Source organism: Ixodes scapularis, unplaced genomic scaffold (genome assembly GCF_016920785.2).
Source record: "Ixodes scapularis isolate PalLabHiFi unplaced genomic scaffold, ASM1692078v2 PGA_scaffold6__148_contigs__length_123643588, whole genome shotgun sequence".
NCBI classification, from domain to species: Eukaryota; Metazoa; Arthropoda; class Arachnida; order Ixodida; family Ixodidae; genus Ixodes; species Ixodes scapularis.
The window spans coordinates 104,437,212-104,464,311 of NW_024609881.1; the positions used below are offsets into that span (position 1 = coordinate 104,437,212).

At 41.6% G+C, this 27,100-nt stretch overlaps 1 protein-coding gene across 1 annotated transcript in view; it reads left to right on the forward strand.

The window, feature by feature from the left end:
* The first annotated feature begins 1,888 nt into the window (after positions 1-1,888).
* Positions 1,889-27,100, forward strand: part of LOC115322651 — a 52,399-nt gene continuing 27,187 nt past the window's right edge. The window contains exons 1-5 of the mRNA XM_040214558.1: positions 1,889-2,086; positions 15,327-15,475; positions 16,615-16,700; positions 17,334-17,436; positions 22,338-22,339. Coding sequence (XP_040070492.1) covers positions 1,889-2,086; positions 15,327-15,475; positions 16,615-16,700; positions 17,334-17,436; positions 22,338-22,339 — 538 coding nt within the window. The remainder of the gene's footprint in view (positions 2,087-15,326; positions 15,476-16,614; positions 16,701-17,333; positions 17,437-22,337; positions 22,340-27,100) is intronic.

Here is a 27,100-nt window from a genome sequence, read left to right on the forward strand (position 1 = left end):
TTGTCGGGCTACCCTGATCGTTTTCTTGAGGAGGTAGCTGAAACACTTGTTTCCAAGATGAAACAGAAGAAAAGAGGAAGCACAGGGTCCCAACAGAAGAGTGAGACCCGCTGTTTCACCCTATATTCTCAAGGTCTCATACAACGTAAAAAAATTGGCGGCACACTTTGATTTGTCGGTTGTGTTTTGGGCCCCGGAAAGGCTGTCCAGCCTGTCTGAAGAAATTAACAACAAAAAAGATGGCGGTGACGTTTGCAGAAAGAAGCACTCTAGGAAATTCGTGGAATGCGCATCTTCGGTCGTAGACGAAATTCCAATGGCATGCGAAAAAGGGTGCGTGAGCCAAACGGGCAGATGCGTTAATGAAAGGGCGAGAGAGCACGCGCTATCAGTAAGAAATTCACCCTCGGCCAATTTAGGTATTCACTGCGACAAATGCCATTGCGCACCGGATTTGAAAAAAAATACTGTGTGTTGTTTCAATAAACATTTAGTTGAAAGTAGTGCTTAGTGTTGTCTCCCTTACTCTGTCCCTGTCCTGCGGCGCATTTCGTCGAAAGAAAACATGTACCGACTGGCCCATCTGTCACTAGTGATGTCATATTGATATCCTTCTATAGAGAGGTCATACACTCCATTCTAACATTTCGCAAGATCGCTGGGATGTTTCTACTATGTATACATGTTGACATTAAGGTACTTCAATCTCGCTCTTTTGTGTTTCCCGATACGTAGACGTCATTTTTAACCCGGACGTTCGGCATAATATATATTAAAAAAAATATTGTTCACCTTTCAGAAACTAGCTCTACGCAAAATATCATGTACTATCATGTAAAGATCAAGATATGCGATCATTGAACTGGAAAGCCTGAAGTTTAAGGCAAGAGTTATTTTTCAATGCTTTTCGAAAAATTAATGTGCTACCACTAGTCCGTGACATTCCAGAAGCCTTTCAATTTCATAGAGTTGAGTTGGCTAAGATCTAGTTACAGACACGTAGCTTTATTTGTCAGCCCATAACTCACGAAAGTTACTCCGAATACATGGATTATAGGATAATGTCATGCTTAAATATGCAAGGTCTCCAAATGGGTGCTAAAACCGCGAATAGAAAAAACCACGCATAAAAAATAATCACCAATACTCTCCCGAGCCTTCCTATACTTTTGTTTCGGTGTCTTTCAAGGTATCAGTGAGCACGTTCCTTGCTGCGTAATGTTGGGCATGTAGATATTCCATTTACATAAAAAAAAGTTCAGTCTCCCGCGTGGGGGATTATATGCAAAGTTTGTAGATCTCTTAGACCCTTTATAGAAACCTAACCTCCTACCATTCGACTCAGATATTTTAGATGCTTTTCGAGCACTCTGATATGATCTGGCTACAATAAAATTTCTACACTTAACGTCATGCATCCCAGCACGCCACACGAGCCCTATTTGGTATATTTAGACTAAAATGTAATACCGTGCTTAGGCATGTCCCCTCTCCAGATTATAGCGCATGAAATCTTTTATATATTTCGGGTAAGGTGCTCGCTTCCTTCTTTTTCTGTCGCATTGGGGGTGATAATTAAGCTGTTGGCACGCTGTATAAATTTCGGTTTTAAACTATTGTATGATTACACGAAATGTCAGCCTCCTACAAGGTCGCACCGTTGACGTCGCGATCTGCCCGTGCGCGTAACAAAAAAAGGTTATTCATTTTCTTTTCAGACAACCCTTGTGATATGTCAGCTTCCGAAAAGTTCAGGTCAAGAAACGGAAATTGAAAGGGCATGTAAAATGTATATAACGGCAGCATTAGCATCTTTCTGGTATTAGGCAGAACTGTGTTTGCTATCAGTAGTCTCAGAAAGCTTAGTCAGGTTTTCAGTCCCGTGAAAATGAATTTGCTGAAAGTTATTTTTCTATGCATAGCGTTGTTTATCTGTGTACATTCCGCGAACACTTTTCCAGATGTTCCGGATGAGTACGTAACTGAGGAATGCAGAGAAAAAGCTACTACATTTCAAATATCAAAAGGAATGAGCCTTCCACTGAGTTACAACAGTGCACAATTTTGCATGTATCAAAATTTACAGGTGAGTGTTTGGAGATTATATTAAAATTCTAATTGTATTCTAGACCACGAATTACAGCTCTATATTAAGTAAGGCGGCGCATATCCTTAATTTGCGCAAATATAAATGTCACAAAAATTGTAAAAAGAGTTTAGTGCCACTACGAAAGAAGTGATCTTCGCACTTATAAAACCCCGACACAAGAGAATGAACAAAAACTAATGAAAAGTATGACAACACAAAGACACCATCCACTGGGTAGCGCTCAATCATTGTACGCGTTGCCGTATATTAAGCGTTTTGTATTCTTGCCCTGAATTGCCATCATTGAGGTCAGGGGCCGTTAGGCTTTTTGCATATCTTAGAGTAGGAATGAAGACACTTCTAAACTCCAGGATATGTTAAACATTGAAAATTACATATATAATAAATTGTGATTTTTTAGCATGTGGTCAGTAAAAACATGGGAAATTAGGCTGTCCCGTGATTACCCTCTTAAACACCATAAAACTTCTCTTAGAAACAAAAACTCAGTATTTTGAAAAAAATATACTTTCACTTTCTAACGTTTAATTCCAACACCTACCTGTTTCTAGTTATTTAATGATCGTTCTCGCATGCTTTCGTGTATCACTACTACGTGATGAGGTTAAAGACCTTCAGTATTGTTGTTCTACCCATGTACATGTGGAGGGACAATTGAAAACTCCTCACGCTGTACGGATCGTGCCATTAAAATTTTGCATTCGTAAAACGAAAGACCACCTTTTCGCAAAAGTCGATACGTTGACCTTATTATGTGCTTATGTAGCGTTATTTGTATTCCTGCCATATTAAATTTCTTTGGTCTGTATGCTCCCAAAAAGTAAGGTGAAAACCCGCAGTTTTAAGGGGATAAGAAAAATAAATTCAACCAGAAGCATTTATACTATTCCATCCTTTAGCAGAAATTGGGGGCATTGTGAGTTTGTGCTTTACGAATGCCCTAAAGAAATCTTGCTTCCATCAAGCACAGGCGAGCTTTGACGCTCAGGTTTCCCGCCATTGGTCTGCGGCATATCCGGAACACCTATTCGCGGAACACCTACTTACTACAGCCTTCAATGGCTTTAGTTCGTGAATATCTGACACTTCTAGCAGATCATGGCACTGAACCAGCAATCCTTCCCCCTCAAAAGAGGAACTTTTAGGAAAAAACTTGTACTCGCGTCTATTGACCACATCAATCTGAGATCGGCATCCTTGAAGACAAAAGCAGCAGACTTTACTCACAAGTAATCAGACCACTATTTGGTTGCATGACACCTAGAAATCCCCAAAGATACGCCGACAGCAGTGAGTAAAAAGATTCATCGGGTTGGAATTCTTAATCGAGAAATATTTGTAAACTTTGTCTCTAATTACAACTGGAATGCGCGCGACAATAGAGCTCCGACGTTAGAGCGCACGACACGAGGGCGCTGCGACAGTAGCGCGCTTGACACTAGAGAGCATGTCACGAGAGCGCATGGCCAGTTGAGCGCGCGACACGGGAGCGCACGACCAGTTGAGCGCACGACACGAGAGCGCAACCCAGTTGAGCGAACACCGCAATATGTGTGATGTACCCGCGGCTCCAGAGAGAGAACAAAATTGTGTGACGCATCGGATCGGAGCATTGGTGATTGAATATGCCTTTAACAAACAAATAAAAATAAAACGGGTTTGACTCTTTCTAACGAATTGTTTACTGGCATCGGTGAGAAAAGGTGGCAGGGGAGTGGGGTGGGGCATATAGGCACATAGGATATCTGCAGTTGGGTGGAGTAGCGTGTCCAAGATTTCTTCACAGTGCTGCGGTGCGCCTCTCGGATCTACTATGAATACTTTACTTTTTGCTATATTTGGTCTATTCTTGGCAGGCATTTTGTCTCCGATCTATATGGTGTCTATTTAGACGTCCCTCGCGCAATTTTAAATACTATTCTGACCAGGCGAGTAGCCAGAATTTTGATTCGGGGGCAGGGGGGGGGGGGGGGGGGGGGAGAGGAGGCTTTAGCAAAATAGATTTTGTTTTTTTTTGGGGGGGGGAGGGTCGGGCCCCACGGGTTCACCCCCCCGGCTACGTGCCTGATTTTGATGTCCATGACTGTAATGAGGAAAGCTCACCGCTAAAAAAACTATCAGCAAAAAACTTTTCGAAAGAAAGCTCAGCGTAATTTTGTCAGATGCACAGCTTTCCAGCATTTTGACAGATACAGGAAAAAGCTCCCCTGAAATTTTTTCAATTAGAATTTGATAATTTTTTTTTCCGAAAACTGAATTTGTTCACGCGTCGGGTACAGTGACGACGCCACCTTTTGTTGTTGAAAAAAAACAACACAACATTAAGGCAATGCCTTTTTGCATGTCTCAGAGATAAGCCTACCAAAAAAAAAAGGCTTGTCTATCGCTTTGTCTGCTGTTTTCATTCAGCAGAACTCTATAGCTTCTCCACCTTTGTTCTTCGAAAGTAGTTTAATCTTCTAGGGCCGAAGAAGAGTGCCTTGAATCAGAAATATTCCAATGGCAACGATTTCAGAAATATATGAATATCGAAGGAAAAACCGAAGCACAAACAGAAATAAAAGTTAGAACAAAAAAGCTTTAGACATGTATAGACACCGAACATCTACACAAGGATAGTGCCGCAGGTAGTAAATTTAAAGGATTGATTAAAGGATTCCTAGGTCAGCTTTATTTTGCTGAATGCCGCGGCGTAAATCCCCGCCAATTTCACATAAAACACCCGATGTCAGAAGAAGTGGTCGGTCGGGTTGGGCCACTCGCGCTGGACTGGTTGTGCGCTCTCCTGACGGGCGCTCTGATAACACGCGAGCTACTGTCGCTCCGCTCTCAAGTTGCCCCCGTTAACGTCGCTGCGCTTTGAGTCGCGCGCTCAAACGTCGCTGCACTCTCGTATCGCGCGCGCTAACGTCGTGGCGCTCTACTGTCGGCGCTCTAATGACGGCGCTCTTGTGTCGTGCGCTCTAGTGTTGAACAGCCCTTTTCAGCAATATGTTACAGCTTCCGATATTTACCCCCATTTGGTAAAGCTATATAAGGAGCCTTCGAAGTCCTCAAAGAAAGTTGTTTCTTGCAAGCAACGAAATTTTAATCTACTTTGGTTAAATAAGAATATATTATCTGCCAGACAACTTAAAGGAGTAGCATGGATACGAATCCGGCGCTCACCTCATAACTTCAGCCTTTGAGCTGAATTCAAAATTCTTCGTAACAAAGTAAGCGCACTTATTCGCTCGGCTAAGATCATTATTTTCAATAACAGTTGTTCGCTTCAAAAGTCAAACATTGCTAGATCTTGGTCGTTGATTAATGAAATACTCGGTGTCGCATCGCCTGGTTCACAAGCTGACACCTTTAGCGAGTTTTTTGGATCCGATTTCCTCGCTTCGGCGAACACCTTCAACAACTTCGTACTATTTAAAGGCAAAGCTAGATGAAGCCCAACATCGCCCAGCCTTTTACACCACTCCAATTTAACCTCTGCATTTCTTCCACTCGTGATAATGATTGAGCTGGAGTCTATTATTTCAAATCGCAAACCTAAAAAATTAGCAGTGTGTATTGAAATTAACTTTTGCGACATGCAAGGGAATTTTAGACCCATGTAAGACGCACTTCTACTCATGTTCAACGTAATAATACAGTCGGGTATCATTCCTTCAAGATAAAAAAAAAAACCTCCAGTGTTAAACCTCTTTTTAAGGGAGGCAAAGGTGACCGGGTTAAGAACTACCGACCAATATCTATTCTTCATTGTCTTGCTTCAATCTCGGAGACGTATATTCATATGATATAATTATGTCTTGTTATATCATAAAATACAACATAATATTGCAATTTCAATATAGTTTTGTGCCGGGACATGGGACACAACCTGTTCTTGAAGAACTGTCAGATGATTTAAATTTCGGTTTTTATCACAACTTATTTATCTGCGCTTGTTTTCTAGATGTCAGTAAGGCATTTGACATGGAGTGTCTTTCTATTTTGCTTAAAAAGTTTCCTCTATCGGTTTCCGATGGTCATTTTTATCTCTGTTAATCAATTTTCTCCAAGGTCTATTGCAGCTTGTTTATATCAATGGCATGCAGAGCACGAACGTTTCCTTACACGCGGGGGTTATACAGGGTTCAGTTCTTTCATGATTGCTTTTCGATATTTATGTCAATGACATGCGTTTATCTGCTTCAAACTGTGACATTTATCAATAAGCGGACGGTACTATTTTGCTGACGAGCCATATCTCATATTGAAGAGCATTGGGTTTGCTCCAAGACTGTGCTTCAGAGCTAATAATCATCATCATCATTTATTTTCCTTGAGGACCCGTGGGGCATATTATACAAGGGGGTGGCAATAGAACAAAAACAAATATAACAGTAAACACAATTATAACACTGTAAGCTAGTTAGGTAGGTTAGATAAAGAGAGGGTAACGCTTGAACAAATTTAGTAGTATCATTAAGAAACGATGTTATGAGGTAGTGAATTCCAATCCTCGATGGCCAATGGTAGTGTGGAAGTCTGGTGAGAAACAGTTGATGATCGAATTGAACGTAATTTACATAGGTGATCTAGACGCGGGAAAATACGATGGGGAGGTGATAGCAGTGATTCATTGAGGTGGCTATTGTTATAAAAAATTCGATGGAGGTGAGAAAGGCGTGATACTCGGCGGCGAAGGAAAAGTGAATGAAGATTAGCTAGTTCACGTAATCCTGATATGCTGGTATATGGTAAGTAGTTGTTATAAATAAAACGAAGGGCTCTGTTTTGGACGGATTGTAGATTATTTGCACGGTAGGACTGCCATGGGGACCATATAGATGAGGCGTATTCTAATTTCGATCTTATAAGAGTAGTATACGCTAGTCGTTTTACGGAGGGTGTAGCAAGTTTAATGTTACGGCGCAAGTATCCGAGAGAACAGTTAGTATCAGAAATAACAGAAGTTATGTGAGTAGTCCATGATAGGTTAGAGGTGAGATGAACAGCCAGGTACTTATAAGATGAGCATGCAATTACTTGAGTGTTAGAGAGGTAATACGAAAATGGTGTGGCTCGCGAACTGCGGGAAATTGATAGGGATCTACATTTATTGAAGTTTAATGTCATCTGCCATTTTTCACACCAATGGATTACAGACTCTAGGTCTTCCTGGAGAGTATGATGATCATGGAAACTAATGAACTAGTTTGAAAATGATATAAGTAATATAAATATTTTAAAAACTAAGCTCGTCTGTTTTCACAACGCTCTTAAGCTGTTGACCTAAATATTTCTTTCTTACTGCATGCATCCCACCGTGTCCCTATCTTTTGTTCCTACACTGTGCAGTACCTAGAAATCACGTTGGATTCAGATTTTTTTCTGGAACTTACAACTATCAAAACTTCGTTTCAAATTAAGGAGTGTTTCGTGCTTATTATATCATATCTAGATGTTTCTACCTTTTATTTTAGGAAGCTTATAGCTGACGCATTGCCTTATGGTACATTCCGATACGGCCTAGCAGTCTTTGGCAAATGCACTGCATTGAGGCAGGGCAAGCTAAAAAAAATTCCAAAAGGAATCTTACGGAATGTTCAGTATAAACCTGCATCCTATCTCTTAAAGGCTTTGTCGATGCGAAATCTACAATATTTTTTTCTTGAATCAGTTGTGCCTTGGCACTGCTGGAAGGATGATTTTAAAACTCTTCGTCCGAATATGTTCCCGTTCACTATGCACGCTATGGTAAGAACATGCGGTCGGTCTATGTGCTTCAAATTTTCAATTCCCTACCTCCCAGCCTATGTGACTTTACCTCAAGAAACAAAATGAAAGCCGTTTACAGCTCCCTGTAACGCCGAATTAGAGCGCAGCTCTTGAGGAGGAGGAGGGAAGGGTACTGAGGGGGATATACCCTTCCTCCCTCCTCCTCACCTCCTCACCCTCCCTGCTACTCCTCCCTCTGAGCGGCGTCGCCTTCGCCTCACGAGGGTCACGTGACCTCACGGAGGTCACGTGACCCCTGTGAGGTCACGTGACCCCTGTGAGGTCACGTGACGATGACGATGACGTCATTACGATAACGTCATTGTCATCGTCATCACCAGTGACGTGACTGGTGACGTCATAATCACTCATGACGTCATCAGTGACGTCACTGGTGACGTCATCATAGCTGACGACGTCATCCTCACCGTCATCATCATCGTCACTGATGACGACACCAGTGACGTCAGTGATGAGGTTATCATCACTGATGACGTCAACGGCAACGGCATCTGCATCGTTACTGATGACGTCATCAGTGACGTCACGCGTCCCATAATGCACCGCGCGATTACGCCGACGGCGACGCCACTCAAGCCGGAAACGGGCGCTAAGAGCTGCGCTCTAAAAAGCTCGGAAAAGCGCCTCGGCATTTTGACATGACCGACGAACCCTTGTGAATTTTTCAAAATGAGTTTTTATTGCTAGTCTTTTTCCACATCGAAGCTGGATACCCCTACCAGCCAAGGAAAGTTTCGTGTCGGCGTTGCAAGCAAAAACTCCCGGCAAAGAATTAAAGGCAAAACAGCATATCTCCTTTGAAAACAGGCATACAGCATACAACTCATAATCCGTATGAATAAAGAAAATCCAAAAGAAAACCACAAAACAAGCATCAAAACCACATGATGGATTATAAGGCGCGTGTGAACAATAGGAACACCCTCCCACGCGTTCCGGTAAAGATTAGGTTTGCGACGTGTGGAGTGACGTCACAAGCCTTTTATATATAAGAGAACCCGCCTATACCCCGTTTCACTTTACCTTCGACGCAGCGGATGCTACGAGCTATCTTAGCCAATATCGTTCTGTGAACGTGGCCCGTGATACGCTTTCCGCGCGTCGCTGTGCCCCCTCTCTAATGTCACGTGACACTCATACGGCCTCCGATTGGATCTGATGGCTCGTAACATCCGCTGCGCTTAAACGTAAGTGGAAACAAAGTATAGCAACTGATTTCAGTATTGCTGCATCACCGTGATGAATAGAGCACGCATAGTTAGGAGTCTAGGGCTCCCGAGGAGCAGCGTGAATACTATAGAGCGGTAAAGGGAACAGAAACGGCAATAGGACCAGCGGTGGCGTGCTGCGACCGGCGGCGGTATTCCGTATAGTGCAGTGGGCAGTCGTTGCAGGTGATGCCACTGCCTCGCTGACCGACCACCTTCACAGCGTGGATGGGAGCCCCAATTTTTTTTTTAAGCACGGGCATTTTCTTTATTTTTTAAGTGATTTTTTTAAATATTATTTTGTGGCAAGAAAGGGAAGTCATCTACATACTCCGTGTCGCAAGAACTGGGCATGATTTTGTTACATTCGATGGTGAAAATCGACGCTAGTGCCTTGTGTCTGTTTTTTATAATAATTGTCGGACTTAAAGATATATTTTTAATATTGTTATATATGGTGTGTGTGTTTTTTTAGGATTTTCTGCCTTAAATTTTATAGCGTGTGTGTGTTTTGTTTTATGACTTTCTGACTGAAAGGATTTGTTTTTTTTTTATATTGGGAGCGTCAGTCTCCAGTTGGAACTGCTTTAAAAACTTGGTGATAATTCAGTTTGTTCTTTAATCTATAACTGTCTATGTTATTTTTCTGCAATTTTTAGCTGGGTGATTTCAGATAACGACAAAAGGGTGGCTGGTTTGACATTTTTCAATCAACTGATAATTTTTATATTCCATTGACTAGTCTCTGGTATAAGCGAATCCACACTTAGTTTTGACGAGAAAAAAAATTGGGGACAGAAAATTGTAAGGCACGAAGATGTGGACAGTTGCATTACCGGCACTGATGGAGGGGTCACAGTTTGAAAGTTAATAACTTAACCGATAAAATCAATAAAATCGTAATACCTTTTACAAACAAACTGTGGGTAAAGCTTGCTTGTAGTATATAGTAATCCTATTTATTTAAACTATATTTCAATTTCTAAGAATTGCCGAACATGCCTGCTCGAACGACCAATGGCAACACTTGGAGGCCTGTATCCCATGAAATAATATTTTCATTATGATATACTTTTAAGATAGTATTTTACTTATACATGGCTAATATTTAAAATATTTATTAGGTATTTGAGTGACATGATAGCCGTGATATATTTAGGCAAACATGGGGAAAAATAAAACAACAAAATACTCCGATGCGAGTAATTAAAAAAACACCACCTTCAATTTTTTTTTTTAAAATTTGGATACTCTGTCATGCTCTGTTTAGGCATTCATTTCTATTAAAACATGCTGTATTATTGTATTAGAAAGAAGATGGAACTCCCCAAAGTAGGGCCTTTTTCGAAGCCTACACTTAGGAGGACCCTATACGAGAAGTGACTCTGAGTGCCAGTTTCAGGAAACTAACATATATCTTTCATATATTTTTTTTAACATGAGGTCGTTGACAACTAAAGCAAACGGTCACACCGCAAAAATGAGGAGAAAATATACAGCAAATTACATAGAGCGTACAAAGAGCTATCATATTAGAGCCGTGATTCGAGAAAAGATAATGCAGTGTGAAGTTTTACTTACCGGTATATTTCATTTCGAATAAAAGAAATAACTTTGGTTCCACACACAAGAATAAAGATAGAATACCGAAATAATTTAGGTTAGCTATGGATTTCCGGGGGCACACCATTTCAGGTGAGGGGTGCCACCGCGACGTACTGTAACACCTTCGATACTCACGGTGGATGGATCGTGGCAAGCCGAGATATTTTATCCTGCTCGACGATAACGTTTCGGGATTCTCATATGGTGATCAGGTAAAGATTATAAGCTATCACCGAGTAAAACAGTAGGTTAAATTACCCGCGAAGAAAACTGTGATAAAGGAGATATCTCTGCAATCAAAATGAGCAGTCCTTGGGGAATTAAATTCGGCACTTTACGCTAAGGCTTCCCTCGACGTACCCATTTATTAAAGTTTCTTCTAACCATATCCGACTGTCCGTGCTACGCATGTCACAAGTTCTTTCTGTTCATGACTTGCGCAGCCGACACCCGTGCCAATACTGAAATGCCAGGAAAGACGCACACCGTCAGTCACTCTTCCTTTTTTTTTTTCTGTTAACGATACCGAAAGATCTTATTTTTGTCCAGATACGCAAAATGCACCCAGTTTCTCAGATAAAACGCTCACCGTTGTACTGACCGTCTGAATTGAGTCTATTGAATGTTCTCTCAGGTTGTTCAGCGTGGCCCGGTGATTCACGAGTCCGCCAACTCCGTCGCATACATTTTCCCATGTCCACACGCATAAAATAACCCCTGGGCTTGTGGGCAATTGTTCTGTGCAAACTGGTGAAGCTGGTAGCGATTCTTAAAATGACTGGCGGCTCCGTCACTTACGTACGTCACGTACAAGTATACCGCAACGTTGTCTTCAACCCACTCTCACTTTTTCTAGAGCAAAGCACGTGTGAGCGGCGTCGTTACACAGGTTCTCACTGATGATAGCAAAGCTGTTTTTAGATTTACTTGTCGTCACTGCACATGTATATATCGTAACTTTTTCTTCCAGGGGTATGTTTGAGCTCTGTCTGGAAGCACGTTAGTCCCGTTTTCAGCAAAGTCGAAATGAAAGACAATGCTCCCGCGTTGCATGCACTGCTCTTCATCGTAAATCGCTTTATCTTTCGTTTGTCGGATACGATTGTGAAATGCTGTAAACGACTTATTTTTCGCGGACTCAATATTTCGCGATTTAGGTCAAAGCTGGAGCTTGGGAATAATTCGCGGGTCATAATTTTTGAGACATGTTGGGATCTCAATATAGATTCCACTGTGTTTACATTTTACCGGAATCGTTCGCGGAACTTATTTTTCGCAAATTGTAGGCGATTCGCGAAATACGCGAAAATTAGGTCCACGCGAAAATTAAGTCCTCAACAGTATCCAACTTTCAACCACCACTTGAACGACTTTTAGGAAAATCTCAAAATCTAATGTTTTTTTTTTTTTTACAAGGTCGCAGATTTTTATGTTGTAAGCACAATCTCTTCATCCTCTGGGACGTGAAGTTCCTCGATTCTGAAAGACTGGCCTTTTGCTCAGTGATCACAGTCTCTTTAACGATACAGACTTGTTAGTGGGTCGCACAGGAATGCTGAGTTCATTTCACCACTGTTGAATGTTGAGCCTGTAACGTTCTTTACAGTGGCAATACAAAGGTAATAATTTGTGCAGCTCACACAAACTCACACTTTCTGGTGTGGAATATGTTTGACCCATCTAGGGTGCAAGGCATAAAATTTCGTTAGCCCAACGCCGGAATCAGGATGCTTGTCTTTGTATACACGAAAGGCCCCTCAGATTGACCGTGTCAGGCAGCGCTTTGGCACAAACGTTTTCTTCCCGTTGAGCATGACAGAGATCACGTCCTTCTGGTTGGTACCTTGTCGCGAACATTGTAGCTCGTCTTTCGTGAAGTACTCTAGGGAAGCCGACACGTTCTCAGAGCTCGCCTTGGACCTCGTCTAAGGATCCGATTCATACCACACGCCATGGTTTTCCTTACTCAGAGCGTAAACACTGTCACATGTTAACTTTTCCTAGGTTAACATGACAACAGCGTTTACGCTCGATGGTATTTAGGAAAGGCTAAAAAATTTGGGGGTTCTGCTGTCTGTCGGTGTGTCTCTTAGAGCCTGATATTATCGCCCATGACGCCAGCGAGTGGGACGGCGACAGGCACGACTGCTCAGTAAAGAGGCATCAGCGGCCATGTTTTGCTGATTGAAGCGACTCCCCTCATTCTTGGCAGCGAGCGGGGAAATGCGAAAAAAGGTTGTTTCGGCCGTTTTGCCAGAACTAGCCACGAGTGTCGTCTGCTACTTCCGTCAACTATTGCGCCATAATCGTGATCTTCGCGAGATGATTGTTGCTAGCCACAGAACACTATCACGCAGAAAGGGAATGCTTGAATAGGTTTTTATACTAGATAGGAGTTAGGGATATGTATATAAGAGAGAGAGAGAAATGGAGATAGAGGGGAAGATAGAGGAGCATACAGTGTCGTAGGAAAATAAAGTAAGCAAAGTCACCAGTGGCCGATGGCTGCAAGATATTTTCTCGGATCACTAGTTTGTAATATGATAACTCTTTGTACACAGTAGTTTCTCCTCACTGTTACTCCGTGAGACTGCAATAGTGGCCTCATTTAAATAAAATATAGATAAAGATTGTGTGTTAGTTTTATGAAACTGGAAATCAGAGTCACTTCTCGTATAGGGCACTGCTAAGTGTAGGCTTTAAAAAAAGACCCTACTTTGGGGAGTTGTGTCTTCTTTCTTGATCAAATAATAAAACATATCTTTAATAGCAATGAATGTCGAGATAGATTATCACAGGGTACTCATATTTAACAAAAAGCGAAGGTGGTGGTTGTTTTTTTATTCCCATCGGAAGTTTTCGTTGTTTTGATTTTTCTCCACGTTTGCCTAAATATATCCCAACTATCGTATCACTCAGATACCTTATATATATTTTTTAAATAATAGCCATATATAAGTAAAACACTATCTGAAAAGTATATGATAATGATTAAATTATTTCGCGGGATAGAGGCCTCAAAATTTTGCCATTTGTCGTTCGAGCAGGAATGTTCGTCAATTTTTAGAACACATAATATAACAGAAATAAATATTATTACAATATATTACTAGCAAGCTCAACCCATAGTTTGTGTCTAAAGTTTTCAAAAAGCATTAGGATTCTTCTAACTTTCGCGTTTTAGTTATTCACTTTCAAACGCGGTCCCCTCCATCAGTGCGCGTTAAGGCAACAGTCCACCTCTTCATGCCTTACGATTTCTCCTGCCCCCTAATATTTTTGTTCTGGTCAAAACTAAGTATAGATTCGTTTATACCAGAAACAAGACAATATCATATAAAACATCAGTACATTTAAAAATGCCGACTAGCCACCCTTTGGTCGATCTTATCTTGAATCACCCAGCTGGTTTTGCCGCAGAAGCCCATGATGGCTTTGGCGAACCTGCACTCTGCCTTGATTATGCTCCTCCTTAACAAATAAATTTATTGTTTTTAATATTAGTATTATAATTATTATCGTTATCATTTCCTTTATTATGTTTTGATTATTAATATTAGTAATAGATCAATTCAAAAAGAAAAAAAAAACATTGCTCTTCGTTCGCTTCATTTCCAAGAGACTTTCGAGATACCTTTCGCCCGAACAAGATATGGACCATATACACACAAATTTCACGTGCCTGAACTATTTAATAATCTGACTTCTGAAATTCTACAAGCGAATTCACTGCGTCAAATGAAAAGAATACTGAGACTTTATCTACTCGAATGGGATGTCGCCTAGCGTGTGCCTATTTGTTAGTATGTGTATAGTATGTGCATAATTAGTCATCCAGTTTTGTACATTCCAAACTTTTTTCAGTTTGTTCTACTGATGTGTGTGTGACAAACTTCACAGTGCTTTGTTCGTGGACGTGTCAATTTTTTTTTCTGTACTTTTTGGGTGGCGTCACACAAGCCATTTGTTGGCTTCGATTGCCCCCGCACTCTTGTATGCTTTAATGAATGTGTCTTGAATACAAGTTTCTTCTTCTTCTTCTTATTATTATTAATATTAACTCTCTCAGCATTCTTTCTGAAGTGAACCTTTGAGTTCCACGCGTCCCCACAATGCTTTAATAATCTTTCTCTATAGCTCGACATTTTGGTAACTTAAACCCGATCCCAAGATCGGCTGAGTGTTATAACCGTTAGTCTGATACACTGCATATTTTTTAACTCACACGGGAGAGAATAGTGAAACGCTGTTCAAAACTTCCACTCGCACGAAAAGGGCTGATCAGTTGAAGGGTTGATATTTGTCAGTACGGTATCCAAATATTTGCTTTTTGCTCTCGCACTTGGTGATATCTCTGTTATGAACTTTTGACTTCCCTTGTTGATTTGAGTGCTTTTCGCACATGTTAATATTTTTAGTCTCACACTGGTGGACTACGTTCTCCTTCTGAACTCGTGTGTTTGTCTGTTTCTATATGTGTGTTTTTTTTCTTGTTTTTTTAAGTGTGCCAGCCTTATGATCGATTAACTATTCCTGGACACTATAATAAACACTGATTGATTGATTGGTTATTATTAATATTTTATTATTATTATTATTCACTTCAGTATTACTTCTCTGGTTAGGTCTTGGAAAAAATGAAATCGTTACATTTAGCTTTGACAACACCCCACTTTGGAAGGTCCATTTGCCGGATTGAAGTCCAGCGGTTCGATAAAAAAGCTAAGAAGGTTGACATGAAAATATATGATACCGATCTCCGCGGTAACTGTACGTAAGTAGAAAAGCAAATATATGCGTTCGCACATAATTGTTTACACTTACTTGAAATTGTTGTCATGAGGTGTCAACTTAAATTCAAAAGACATCCAACAGCCGCGGCGATGCATGCTTTTCGCACAGTTCAACAGAGACTTGTAGAAATGGTTAAAGAGAGATGTGACAATGTAAGCTTGAGATGGGTATGCATGTTCAAAGTAAGTTGCGGGTGCGTAAATTCGGTTATGTACACGAGTGGCAGAAAATCACCATTTCAAGATTTAAACTTGCGTATTAAGAACACCTAGTAATGCAAGTTTCTTCAAATAAAAAGTCACGCTTTCATTCACCGCTAATATATTTGATAAAATCTGGCGGAAAACAAGGTATTTCAGAATATTTCCGAACCTGCGTTACCAGCACAGGTAACATTTTGTCCCCTGTTAGGTTTTAAAATAACACGTTTGAGAATGACGCGGCTAGAAATATAATTAATAAAAGCAAACAGAAAACCAACAAGAAATTTATGTGAATATGCCCTAGCTTTTAATAACAGCTGATATAACTTTTTGAATGACAAACTATTTGAACTTTTTTTCACTTGACTACTGAAATATGGGTAAATTAATTGAAGTTATAGTGAAGCAGCTTAACGGTGTCAGATATCAGCAATGTCTCATGGGACCACGCTCTTGCAAGGATTTGCTGCATGTGGTCTGCTCTGTTGTACGGCATCAACCTTTCATGAGCATTTATCGAAACTCCATGAAGATACACGTTTTGCGTTTAAGCATATAAATTATTTTGCAAAGGTTTTTGCCACCCTGTCGAGATATTGCAGACTTTTAATTGGATTCCGTGAGCTTCGTACATGATTTTTTTTCGAAGAGGCCTTGAATTTAATTTGACAGCCCATCCAACTTTTCTATGGGAAGTCAGTATAATGTCTCCGGGCCTTCAGGGTACAAATGAATAAATTAGTAAAATTAGCAAACATTTTTGGAGAATTGGGTGTCGCTTTGCTTTCACTTTTAAGGGAATAACGTATTTTAGAAATTGACACTCTATACAGCTTGTTAGAACTCAGGTTATGGCGTACCCTACCAATGAATTTTAACGTCACTTAGATTGATTTTTTTAACATTTTTATTACAGTCCGAGGGCTTCCATGGTTACTGTAAATGCTATTGAAGATGCGAGAACCAAGGAAATTTCAACATTAGATATTCCACGATTAATAGGTAATACACGCAATACGAATTGTTGAATCACCTATTATTTTTGATAAAGGTGCAGAAATTGAAGCAGCTGGCAAAGATATTTTTCTAGTTTTCTTCGGTAGTTTCAAGGCTGAAATAAAAAACAAAAATTCAATAGTGCTCGTGTATGCGAAAAGAAAGTTAGTAAAATTGTGCGCTCAAAAAACCTGTATTACTAACATGGACGAAAAATACCTTATCGTGCTCGCTGTTTGTCGCGCAGTTTGACAGGTGGAACTTGTCATGCTGAGTTTAACTCGATCTGGGCATCCTGTTGAAAGATAAACAATGCACGTGCGTATTCTAGTTCCGATTTACAGAAAACACATTACTGAACTGAAGCACATATCACACGACAGTCGCAAACTGCCTGAGACAATCACGCATATGGATGTACTAGGTAATATTATGAGTCACGTTACCTCAGATTAATCTCCAAGGTAAGGTTGAACTAAATTATTCTCCAAGTGAATACTTATGTGTTTCATAGGGTGCCTACAATATTGTAATGTAACTTTCTTAAGGTAGCAAAGAAATCTCGCTTACATTTTTACGGGAGCTTCTGCTGAATATAACGGAGTATGAAATAAGTCAATAAATAACTATATTTTTTAGGACCGGAGAAACCATATGTACTAAAGGAAGATGCCCGACTTCTTTTTACGGATTACGAGGAATGTTTAATTTTAATTTCTCCGTTCAATGCCGGAAAATGTAAGTAATTAATAAAGTTTTTACTTATTTAATTTACGCATCATGTGAATATGACTTGAACTGGTTTCTGTTATAAGACTGCGAGTGTCTCTAGCTGGTTCTAAGTCGTAATAAAAACATAGGCAAAAAAAAAAAAAAAAAACGAGGACAGGAAGATGGGTGACATGCTAGCCAGGATATGCGTGCACACCAGACAGGAATGGCCTGTCCTGTGTGACACCCGTCTTCTTGCACTCGTTTTTTGGACCATTTACCCAATATGGTTTTAGTGTTTCTCTTCAGTGACTTACGAAACGGAAGTATAACAATTACAATAATAAAATATTCGCGTATCACCCTTACCCATGTAATGTTTATGCACTTATAGACCATGTTAATTTGGTGATGCAAATTTAATGACCAGATTCAGAGGCGTTTTTTTCTACTATAGTCACTTATAGTTCAAAAACAAAAAAGTGGCTGATAATAGTTCACGCTTGCTGCCTTGTGATACGTTCCTCGACGTTCTTGTTGGCCAATTGCTCGGTCTCCTTGGCTAACCACTAATAATGAGAATCACGGCACTAAAGAAGGCCTACGTTTCTTATTAGGTCAGTGGCTGTAGAGGTCTGCGAATATTCTAGATTAGAATTGGAATGAAATAGTGGATTTTCCCGAATAATTTGATTTTTGAATTCTTTGTATTTGAGTTCTGGAATAATTCGACACATCAAATATTGCGTGATCTACATTCAAGTTTATTCAAGAGCGCTCTCTGTGCGGTGAGGAATTCCTCGCCGGTGCCGACTAAATATAATTCAAGCCTAAATTGAGAAATGAGTATTGACTGACTAAACGTATCCATAAAAAGCAGATTTTTGTATTCCTGGAAGGAGCAGCCACGGTCAAGGACGTGCACTGCGCTCGAAGAAAACCCACAAACCACGCATGTCGCCATTTTGGTATAAAGTACCATGAATCACCTTTATTTACCTGTTTTAGCTACAAACGAGTCGTTGCATTCATAATTAGGCAATTAATTACCAAAACACGAATAGCAACAATAGCCGAACACGCTTTTTTTTGCTAACCCGTCGCTTCCCGCAGTTTCGAGTCAGGTGATGTGGCTAGGTGACGGAGGAAGTCGCCCAATTTCAAAGAGTTCAATGTTATCTGTCTATCAATCTAGCATGCTGTCCACGTCATTTGAATGGGGGAAAGGATTCTTCAAATGCGCTTAATGCTTGTCGTTAACAAGCGCTAATTATTGCCGTTTCTTTTTTGTCGGGATACCACTCTTCCTTCTCAGCGCTTGCGGTAGATAAAGTATGCATGCTTTTACACAGTCAAAGCTGTTTTTTTTTGTTGTTTTGTTTTGTATTTTGTATTCCAAATGAAAGAGTTTGTATTGGATATTTGACTTTACATTATAATTTTTGGCAAATATTTGGCACTTTTTTAGGTTTCTATTTGATTCGAGCTGAACATTCTCTATTCGCCAAACCACTGTTGTTACGCGTTCGTTGCCGGACCATCCTAATTTATTCCATGCAAACAAACGTTTCTTTCACCAGAAACAAAGTAAAACCTAGCTTTGTTTTGCAAATAAATATAACATTTTAACGCAAAGCATAAAAAAAAAACCGGGTTGAATTAGCTCTTTAGTCATCATCTTACTGATTCGTAGGCGATACTGATGAAACTTACAGACAAAGCCATAGTCAAATCTCGGTTGACATACGGTCGAGTTCAAAGAAGAGTAATGGCGTTTCTGTAGCTAGATTTTCAGTCTATATAGTTCAATTGATACGCCTGGCTCTTTCTGTCCGCAGGACAGTTATTCACACGTTAAGAAAAACCGACATTTTCACTCTGCATTTGCACGATCAGCAATGGCAGTGGTGTTAGAGTGGACATACGCAACCGCGCCTTAATATACTGTTAGAGAGAACAAGATGAAGCTGACGCCGAATGGCGAAGCGTTGCGCGCTCTCAGCCTGGTGGACAACAATCTCCACTCACTCGAACACCGAGGAAATAAATCATCAACCCTTTAAATCATCGCTTTCAACACCCTAGCAAGTTGTAGAGGTCAGCAGTGTTAGTAACCTTTCAACCAATATTTCTATTTTAGAGTGTCGCAGCGGGCGCCCCTCTAACACCATGTCAAAAGACGCGAGCTCTCTCAACGGCCTACCACCTCCCAGTTCGTCTACATCGCCACCGGCCGTCAACAACCGGCAACAGGACCTAACTATTTTCGTTGGCTCACCTGTAACGGCGGTCACGATTGGTTTCAAAAGCTACAACCTTGCGAGTCACCACAACGAGTGGGACGATAACTTCAAGCTGGCAAATGTCGCGTTCTTGTTGAACGACACTACATCAAAATGTTTGACAACCACTAAGACGAAATTAACTCCTGGAACGCCTTCACTGCAGCAGTTTTAGGTACCTTCGAAGAACATTAACGACGCTAACAGCAAGCGAAAAATGAGCTTGCGAGCCAATTTCAAGCCGCCTCTTCTACTGGCGACATTCAGGAGAGATAGAGAGAAATAGCATTTTATTGAGCTCAAAAATAAATCAGGCTGCCACAGTCCAGGCTAACCAACATGTATTCAGGACGTCATTCGGCCTCTGCAGTCGAGTAGATGACCAAATGACAGAAAAAAGACCGTTACCGGCAGTTTTCAAGGGGTAATTCCAACCACTGTTGGTTATTGTCACCCCGAACTAAGCCACGACTGTTCAAGACCTTATCGGTGAGTGCAAGAAGTACGGAGAGCTGAAAAGTGCATGCATCTCAAAGGCACCGTTCGAGCGCCTTTCACAAGTATCGCTTGCATATGTTGCCAGTGTCGACTTGCCAGCATTGATTCGCAACGTCATTCGTGAAGAGCTGCGTTTATCTTTTGATCAGTGCTTTGTAACTTCTGACATGGTCCAACCCCATCCTCAGGCCGAGAGTGTGCACAAAGTTGTCCCGGACGTAATTCGTGCTGCGCTTTGATCCCTTACACCCTCAAATCCAACATATGCTCCTGCATCGTCCCCCCGTGGCTCCTATGCAACATACCTCATGACCCCCAGCACTACTACCCCAGCCCTCGTCTGAATCAAGCCGCTTCAGCATTACGATCCTACGCACGACCTCGGTGAAGTGAAGAAGTGACATTGGGAGAACTGATGACCAGCGACCTATCTCCATTCGCTGTTGCTTACCCGGTCATAAGAAAAACAAAAACAACATGAAGGCGAGGACAAAGTAAAAGATAACCGACAGGACACAACGCTTTGATAGTTGGTATACAGGCATAATATAAACACAAACAACGCGAACACGAGGAAAAAGCAAACGATAACCGACAGGACAATACGTTGCTATTACTCCATGAAATCGCTCGCTACTTCCGCGGTCGCCTGAATGTCAATGAATATCTCCGCTTTCCTCAATCTCACCCATGTTAGTCTGCCAATGACTGACGACAGGAATTCCTTTGGCTACCAGCCTTCAGCCCCCTTTTCGCAGCGTAACAATCACAGGAACCGATCACCGTCCCCTTACGCTCGACGCCAAGGCTCCGTGTCGCTCCTCAAAGCTGCTGCCGCGTCCGATTTGACGTCAAACTCAAACCCGCAGCCTGCGTAGTCACAGGAGGTCAGACTGCACTACCATTCTGCGATATAAATTCTTGTAAAATAACCCAACTTCTGTAAAATTGATGCCCTAAAACTGGAAATCCCTCGTAGGCGCTGGTGCCGCCAGGTCATGCATTTCTGAAATTTTCAGAAGCCGCTTACGTAAAGTATTGATAAATTATATTTAGATAACCCAACTTTTGTTGCTGTTGAAAGCTTTTGACAACTCGAAGCGTGAACAGACTCTGGAGCTGCCTGATCAGGAATTTCTGATAGTTTCTTACGTCGCTTACGTAAACTATTGGCGCCAGCACCTGGACGGTATTTACATAGAGTAGATAGAAAGATGATTCGTCTCCTGGACTACTGAACTCCCTCATTGAACTATGGCTTCAATCGCTGGGTTGTCATTTTCACAGTTTCCTGTACCTGTGTGGGTGACGTAATACTGGGGATGGGACTTCCTGTCATCAGCTGATGCCGTCATTGACTGTAGAGAATGTCAGCTGCATCTCAACCATTCTGATATGAACGAATCAAATAAGTTTGATATTGTTGTCCTTCGCACAACAGCCGATATAGTCATCATTTCATTGAATGCTTTCGCATTATCCCTCGAGCTTGATTTCCACTTCCAACGAGCTTACGAACTTTACTTATGCCGTACTCTACTGTCGCTGTAACGGATGGCCAAGTTTATTTATAAATTACCAACGACATTGCAGAGTCACTTTTACAACCTCGAGGGGCTCGTGTCGTAACCACCCGGATGTACAGTCATGAAAGCCAAGCCATTCCGTGTCACGACACCTCTAACATACACTTACGTCCACTTCCCCAGATCCGATTCTCCGGCATTCCTACAAACCAGATGATTGACAGCAATTTAAGAACGGACCAAAAAAGCAAGCTCTTTGCAGCATTTCATTAGATTAGTAATTTATTTGACTTTGATCGACAAACACTACCGCACACATGAATAGTGCACCACCAGATTGATAACGGAAACACTCATCCTTTAATGAACCGGCCATATCGTATTTCACTGGTGGAGCGGAAAGTGATCCGAAGCAATGTCGGCTGATATGCTGATGAACAATGTTATTGAGCCGTTATCTAGCCATTAATTTTCCCCAGGGATTTTTGTAAACTAAAAATACGGCTTGCGTCGTTCCTGCGTACATTAGCGGCCTTAACAAGGAAACAAAAATGTCGTCTACCTGCTCCCTCGCATCGATGACATGGTGGACGAACTTCAAGTGTCCTCCTTTTCTTTATTTCTAGATGTTCATAGGGGATATTGGCAAATCCCAGTGGCCGACGGTGATACACCAAAAGCTATGTTTTCGCCTGAGACAGCCTCTTCGAGTTTAATGTGGTGCCTTATGGCCTCAGCAGTGCTCCCGCGACCATCGAGCGAATGATGTACAGTGCACTGAGTGGTTTGGCCTGGAACAACTGCCTTTTCTGTCTCAACGAGATCATTGTTTTTTCCTCCAACGTTTCAAGGCCGTCTACATTGGCTCCTTCAGATTCTGTATACTGAACTTGCTCCGATAATTTACAGCTAAACTAAAAAACGCACATTTGAAGCGAGGGAAACTAGAGTGATGGGACAACTAGTCAGCCCAGACAAAATTCGACAAGACCCATGCAAAGTTCAGGACGTGATAATAATGGTATTCATGCAAACGTGCAAGCAAGCTGGACGAAAATGACGATAATAATCATTGGAGAAGAAAAACAAGGTGGACAAACGACAAACACAAATCTTCAAAAACAGCTGGGTGACTGGTGCGCGACCGAAAAATCTGCCTGTTCCTGGTATTGAACTAGGGATCTCTTTATTATCAGTGGAGCGCTCTACCCCCTGAGCTAACCAGTAGTTACACGTCGTTAGAATATACGGGTTTTATCAGGTGCCACCAGCCTAACACGAACAAGGATGAACGGCCTGCATTTTAAGATTATTATAATAATACAGTTCATGAGAAGGTGCAAACGAGCTGGACAAGAATGATGATAACAATCTCTGGAGAAGGAGAACAGGGGGACAAGGGCACGAACACAAATCTCCAAACACAACTAGGTGACGGGTGTGCGACTGGAAAAATCCGAACCAGGTACATCTCCATTTCCAGTGAACCGCTCTACCAATTGAGCTAACCAAGAGTTAGACGTTGGTAGACCGTAGTTGGTGCAAGACTGGTGGCAGCTGATAAAACCCGTTTGCTCTACCGGCGTCTAACTCCTCGAGAGCTCAGTTGGTAGAGCGCTCCACTGGAAATGAAGAAATTCCTGCTTTGATACCAGTGCCAGGCGGATTGTTTTGGTCGCGCACCCGTCACCTAGTTGTGTTCGAAGGCTTGGGTTTGTTCTTTGTCCCCCTTGTTCCCCTTTTCCAAAGAAAATGATCGTCATTCTCGTCCAGCTGGCTTGCACCTTTTAAGGAATTGCAAATATTAACATAAGGTTAGATTGGAGGCCGTTCACCCTGTTTGGTGTTAGACTGGCGGTAAATGATCAAACCCGTTTGTTCTACTTACGTCAAACTCCTGGGCGATCAAATTCATTCAATCGCTGTTTTAAACAATATTGACATCATAGCAGCCCAAGCGTCCGATAAAAAATGTGATGTCGTTGAACGATTCTTGAGAAGGATTCCTGGATCTTCCACGCGGCACACGGAACTACGAGCTCGTCTCGTCACCCTTCGTGATAGTGCCTTCTGCAGACGGAACTAGGAGCCACAAGGATGACCCTAGCTGGAGATCCAAGACGACAGTTAGTAGGTCACTAGTACCTGCTTATGCCGTGACTACAAATCAGAGTAAGAATTATAATAGAGAAACAAACAGACCGTATGGTCACACTTTCGGTCTCCAGTTTCTCTTTCAGAGATTTCATGCAAATGCTTTCGTACCTATCCTTCCCCAGGTAGCACACCGCGTCGGCCGGTATCGGGACTACGCCGGCCGGTCCTGGTAACAGGATGGCGGCGCCCGGCCATTGGCGCCGGTGAGCTACCGGCCCCGGCCGGCGTCGGGGTTTCGTCTTGCTCACTGGCCAGTTCAGCCGAAGAAGTTACAGTGACTGGCCGGCATCGGGTTTTTGCTGTCTTTGCTGGCCAGTCTTTCCATGGAGGTTCCAGTAACTGGCCGGCATTGGTATTTTGCTGTCTTTGATGGCCAGTATTTACATGGAAGTTCAGTAACTGGCCGGCATCGGCACTTTGCTGTCTCTGATGGCCAGTATTTACACGGAAGTTCAGCGACTGGCCGGCATCGGCGCTTTGCTGTTTAGGCTGGCGAGCCCCGCCATGGAAGTTCCGTTTACTAACCGACATCGTTTTATCTTTTTTTTTTTGCCGTTTTTACTATGCAGTCAAGTCGTTCAGATTCTGACGAACTGTGGCAATTTATGAATAGCGAGTGGAAATATTCGCATAGATCAATCCTTCGCAAATAACTGCCGACGCTGGTGTATTTGATCCCAGCATGGCAAGGCTGACGTGTTTTATTGCGAAAACGCGAGAAAAAAACAATGCGGCGAGGAACATTTGCAGTTCAGGATTCGAGAATCTGACCACCGACGCCATGAAGAATAAATTACACAACGCCGAACGATACCTTTTCAGGAAGCTAGTTTAATTTGATGCACTATACTTAAGGTCGGTGGTATACGCACGTATTTGGCTCTGATAAGAAAATTAAAATAAAAACGGTATAGCGGAGAATCCGAATGAAGAGCGACAACCACAATTAACAAACACGTGGCATGATTGAGCACGCGCTTTGAGTTACAAAAACTATAATTTGCATTGCATTGCAGAATCTGGACAAGAAAGAGATGTGTGTATTGCTTATGACGCTACGAGAGGTACAGAACTCTCCTGAGATCGTGTTATTGGTGATTTTAATTGAGTGTGAAAATATGCTATTTCAGTCAAGAATCGGCTGTTTTCTGTGGTAGTTACGATCATCTAACAGAAATATTTCAAATTTTGACATAGCCAGACGATCTGTCCCCCGGTAGCTTATGTTATATACGACATACCGCACCAAAAACAAAAAAAAACAAATATAAAAACATTTTTTTTTTTTTTTTTAACACGATAAAGGCGTTGTGGATGTTTACACTGCCGGGTCGTGAATGTGACCCCTTGACGCTGCGAAACATAAATGTTCTAATACCGAACGATGCCGTCTCTGAAAGCTAGTTTAATTATCCGCACTGTTCTTGGATCTCAGGAATAAAAACATGTCTAGGCCTAATAAAAAAGTAAAACTGCGGAGCGCAACCTCGATAAGTACAATCAGGCGGCAGGCGAGGGAAATATCACTGATGTACCAGAAGAAAATTAAGTACTACTTTCCGTAAGTCAGAAAAATAAGAGATGTGCTTAATACGTACCGCGCTGTGAGCTCAGCTAAATAACTGTCTTAAAATAGCGGTATTTCTGTTTTAACAGTGGGTAAAGTTGACCACCTTCAGACAAACTTCGGCTGCATCACTGTGGCAGTTTGACCACTTACTCATTTTCTCATTTTGCTCTCAATATTCCCATTATTATTACCTTCTTTACTTCGTTGAAAGGACTTGCGCTGTTTGCCTACTACACTGACCCAGAAATTAGCACGGAGGGAGCGAATTATCCCGGCAAAACAAGAGGACCACGGCTTGTGCATTGCATCAATTTAAATTTGGGCTCGCACTTCTTATTTCCACATTTTGCGTGATTTTTACCCTAAAGTAAGGGGCCGGCAACTGCAAAAAACATTAAAAAAATTTTAAAAAGAAATAAAAAACGTAGTAAAAAAAAAATAAAAAACTTCGTTCTTCCGGGAGTCGAACCACCGACCATACGATCACCCGCACCGCGCGTTAACCACCAAGACCAAATCGCCAATTTTTTTTTTTTTTTTTTTTTTGAAACATTTATTTACATTTATTTACACAATATCAACAGTGTTCAATTTTGAACAAATTATGTACAATATATACAGGTGACGATTTTTGTCAATGACGCAAAAACTTTAAAGCAAGCGATAGGCAAATTAACTAAGGTGGTAGGGCACCTGCGTGACCTTTGCAAGGGTGACAACTTGCTACGGTAATATGTTCTCCACGAGTAGTTGCCTGTTATATAATATCTGGCGACTGACTGAGGTTTTTAACTATTTCTTTCCATTCATCGTTCTCTTGGCATGCGAGTATGCTGTGGCCAACTTGAATTGCTATGTGTTTAAAATTTACCCAGGAGGGCTTTGCAGCTCCCGCTTCGGTATCTACTTTTCGCGTCTTCCATAAGCTATAAAGGCCTAGTACAACTAAAACATCTTGGATTGTATCCAGGCTTTCGGCAAAATGTAAGTACCGAAAATTTTTTTCAACCACTTCAAAGTCCTTTTTCAGTGTCCTTTTGAAAACGTCCCAAAAAAAGACAGCGTCTACACATAAAACGAAAGCGTGCGTGAACGTTTCAGTTGTTTGGCAAAGACGGCAGTTGGTGGTTCCATATACTCCAATGCCGCGGGAGTCGAGCCACTCTTTTACTGGTATGGTACGTGAATGAAATCTGTAAAAGAAAGTCTTGCACTTGGGAGGAATTTGCATTTTCATGACTCTTTTTAGAACATCCGTTCTGCAATTTTTTGGAGGTTCATAAGGGTGCAGGCGAAACACTGGGTCCGGAAACAACGAAAGCAGAAGTTTCCTTACCAGTAATCTTTTTGAGCACGATGTTAGAAAGCTTAGGTCAAACCTCGCTCTTAGGAACTCCAACGTGTCTGCTACTTCTTTATAATATCCTCGTAACGATATTTTACTTGTGGTTAGTGAATCATCAGCTGGTGGTACTAAGTATTTTGCCAAAAAGAACTTTTTGCACATCTCCAAGAAAGGATGCTGTTCGTGTCTAAAAAAATTCCATCTGGCAATTAGTTGCCTCACAAAGATGTGACCCAGACCAAGCCCCCCGTCTTGAATTTTCCGAAATAAGTTTGTTCTTCTCATTGGCTCATACGGTGACCTCCAGATGAATGTCG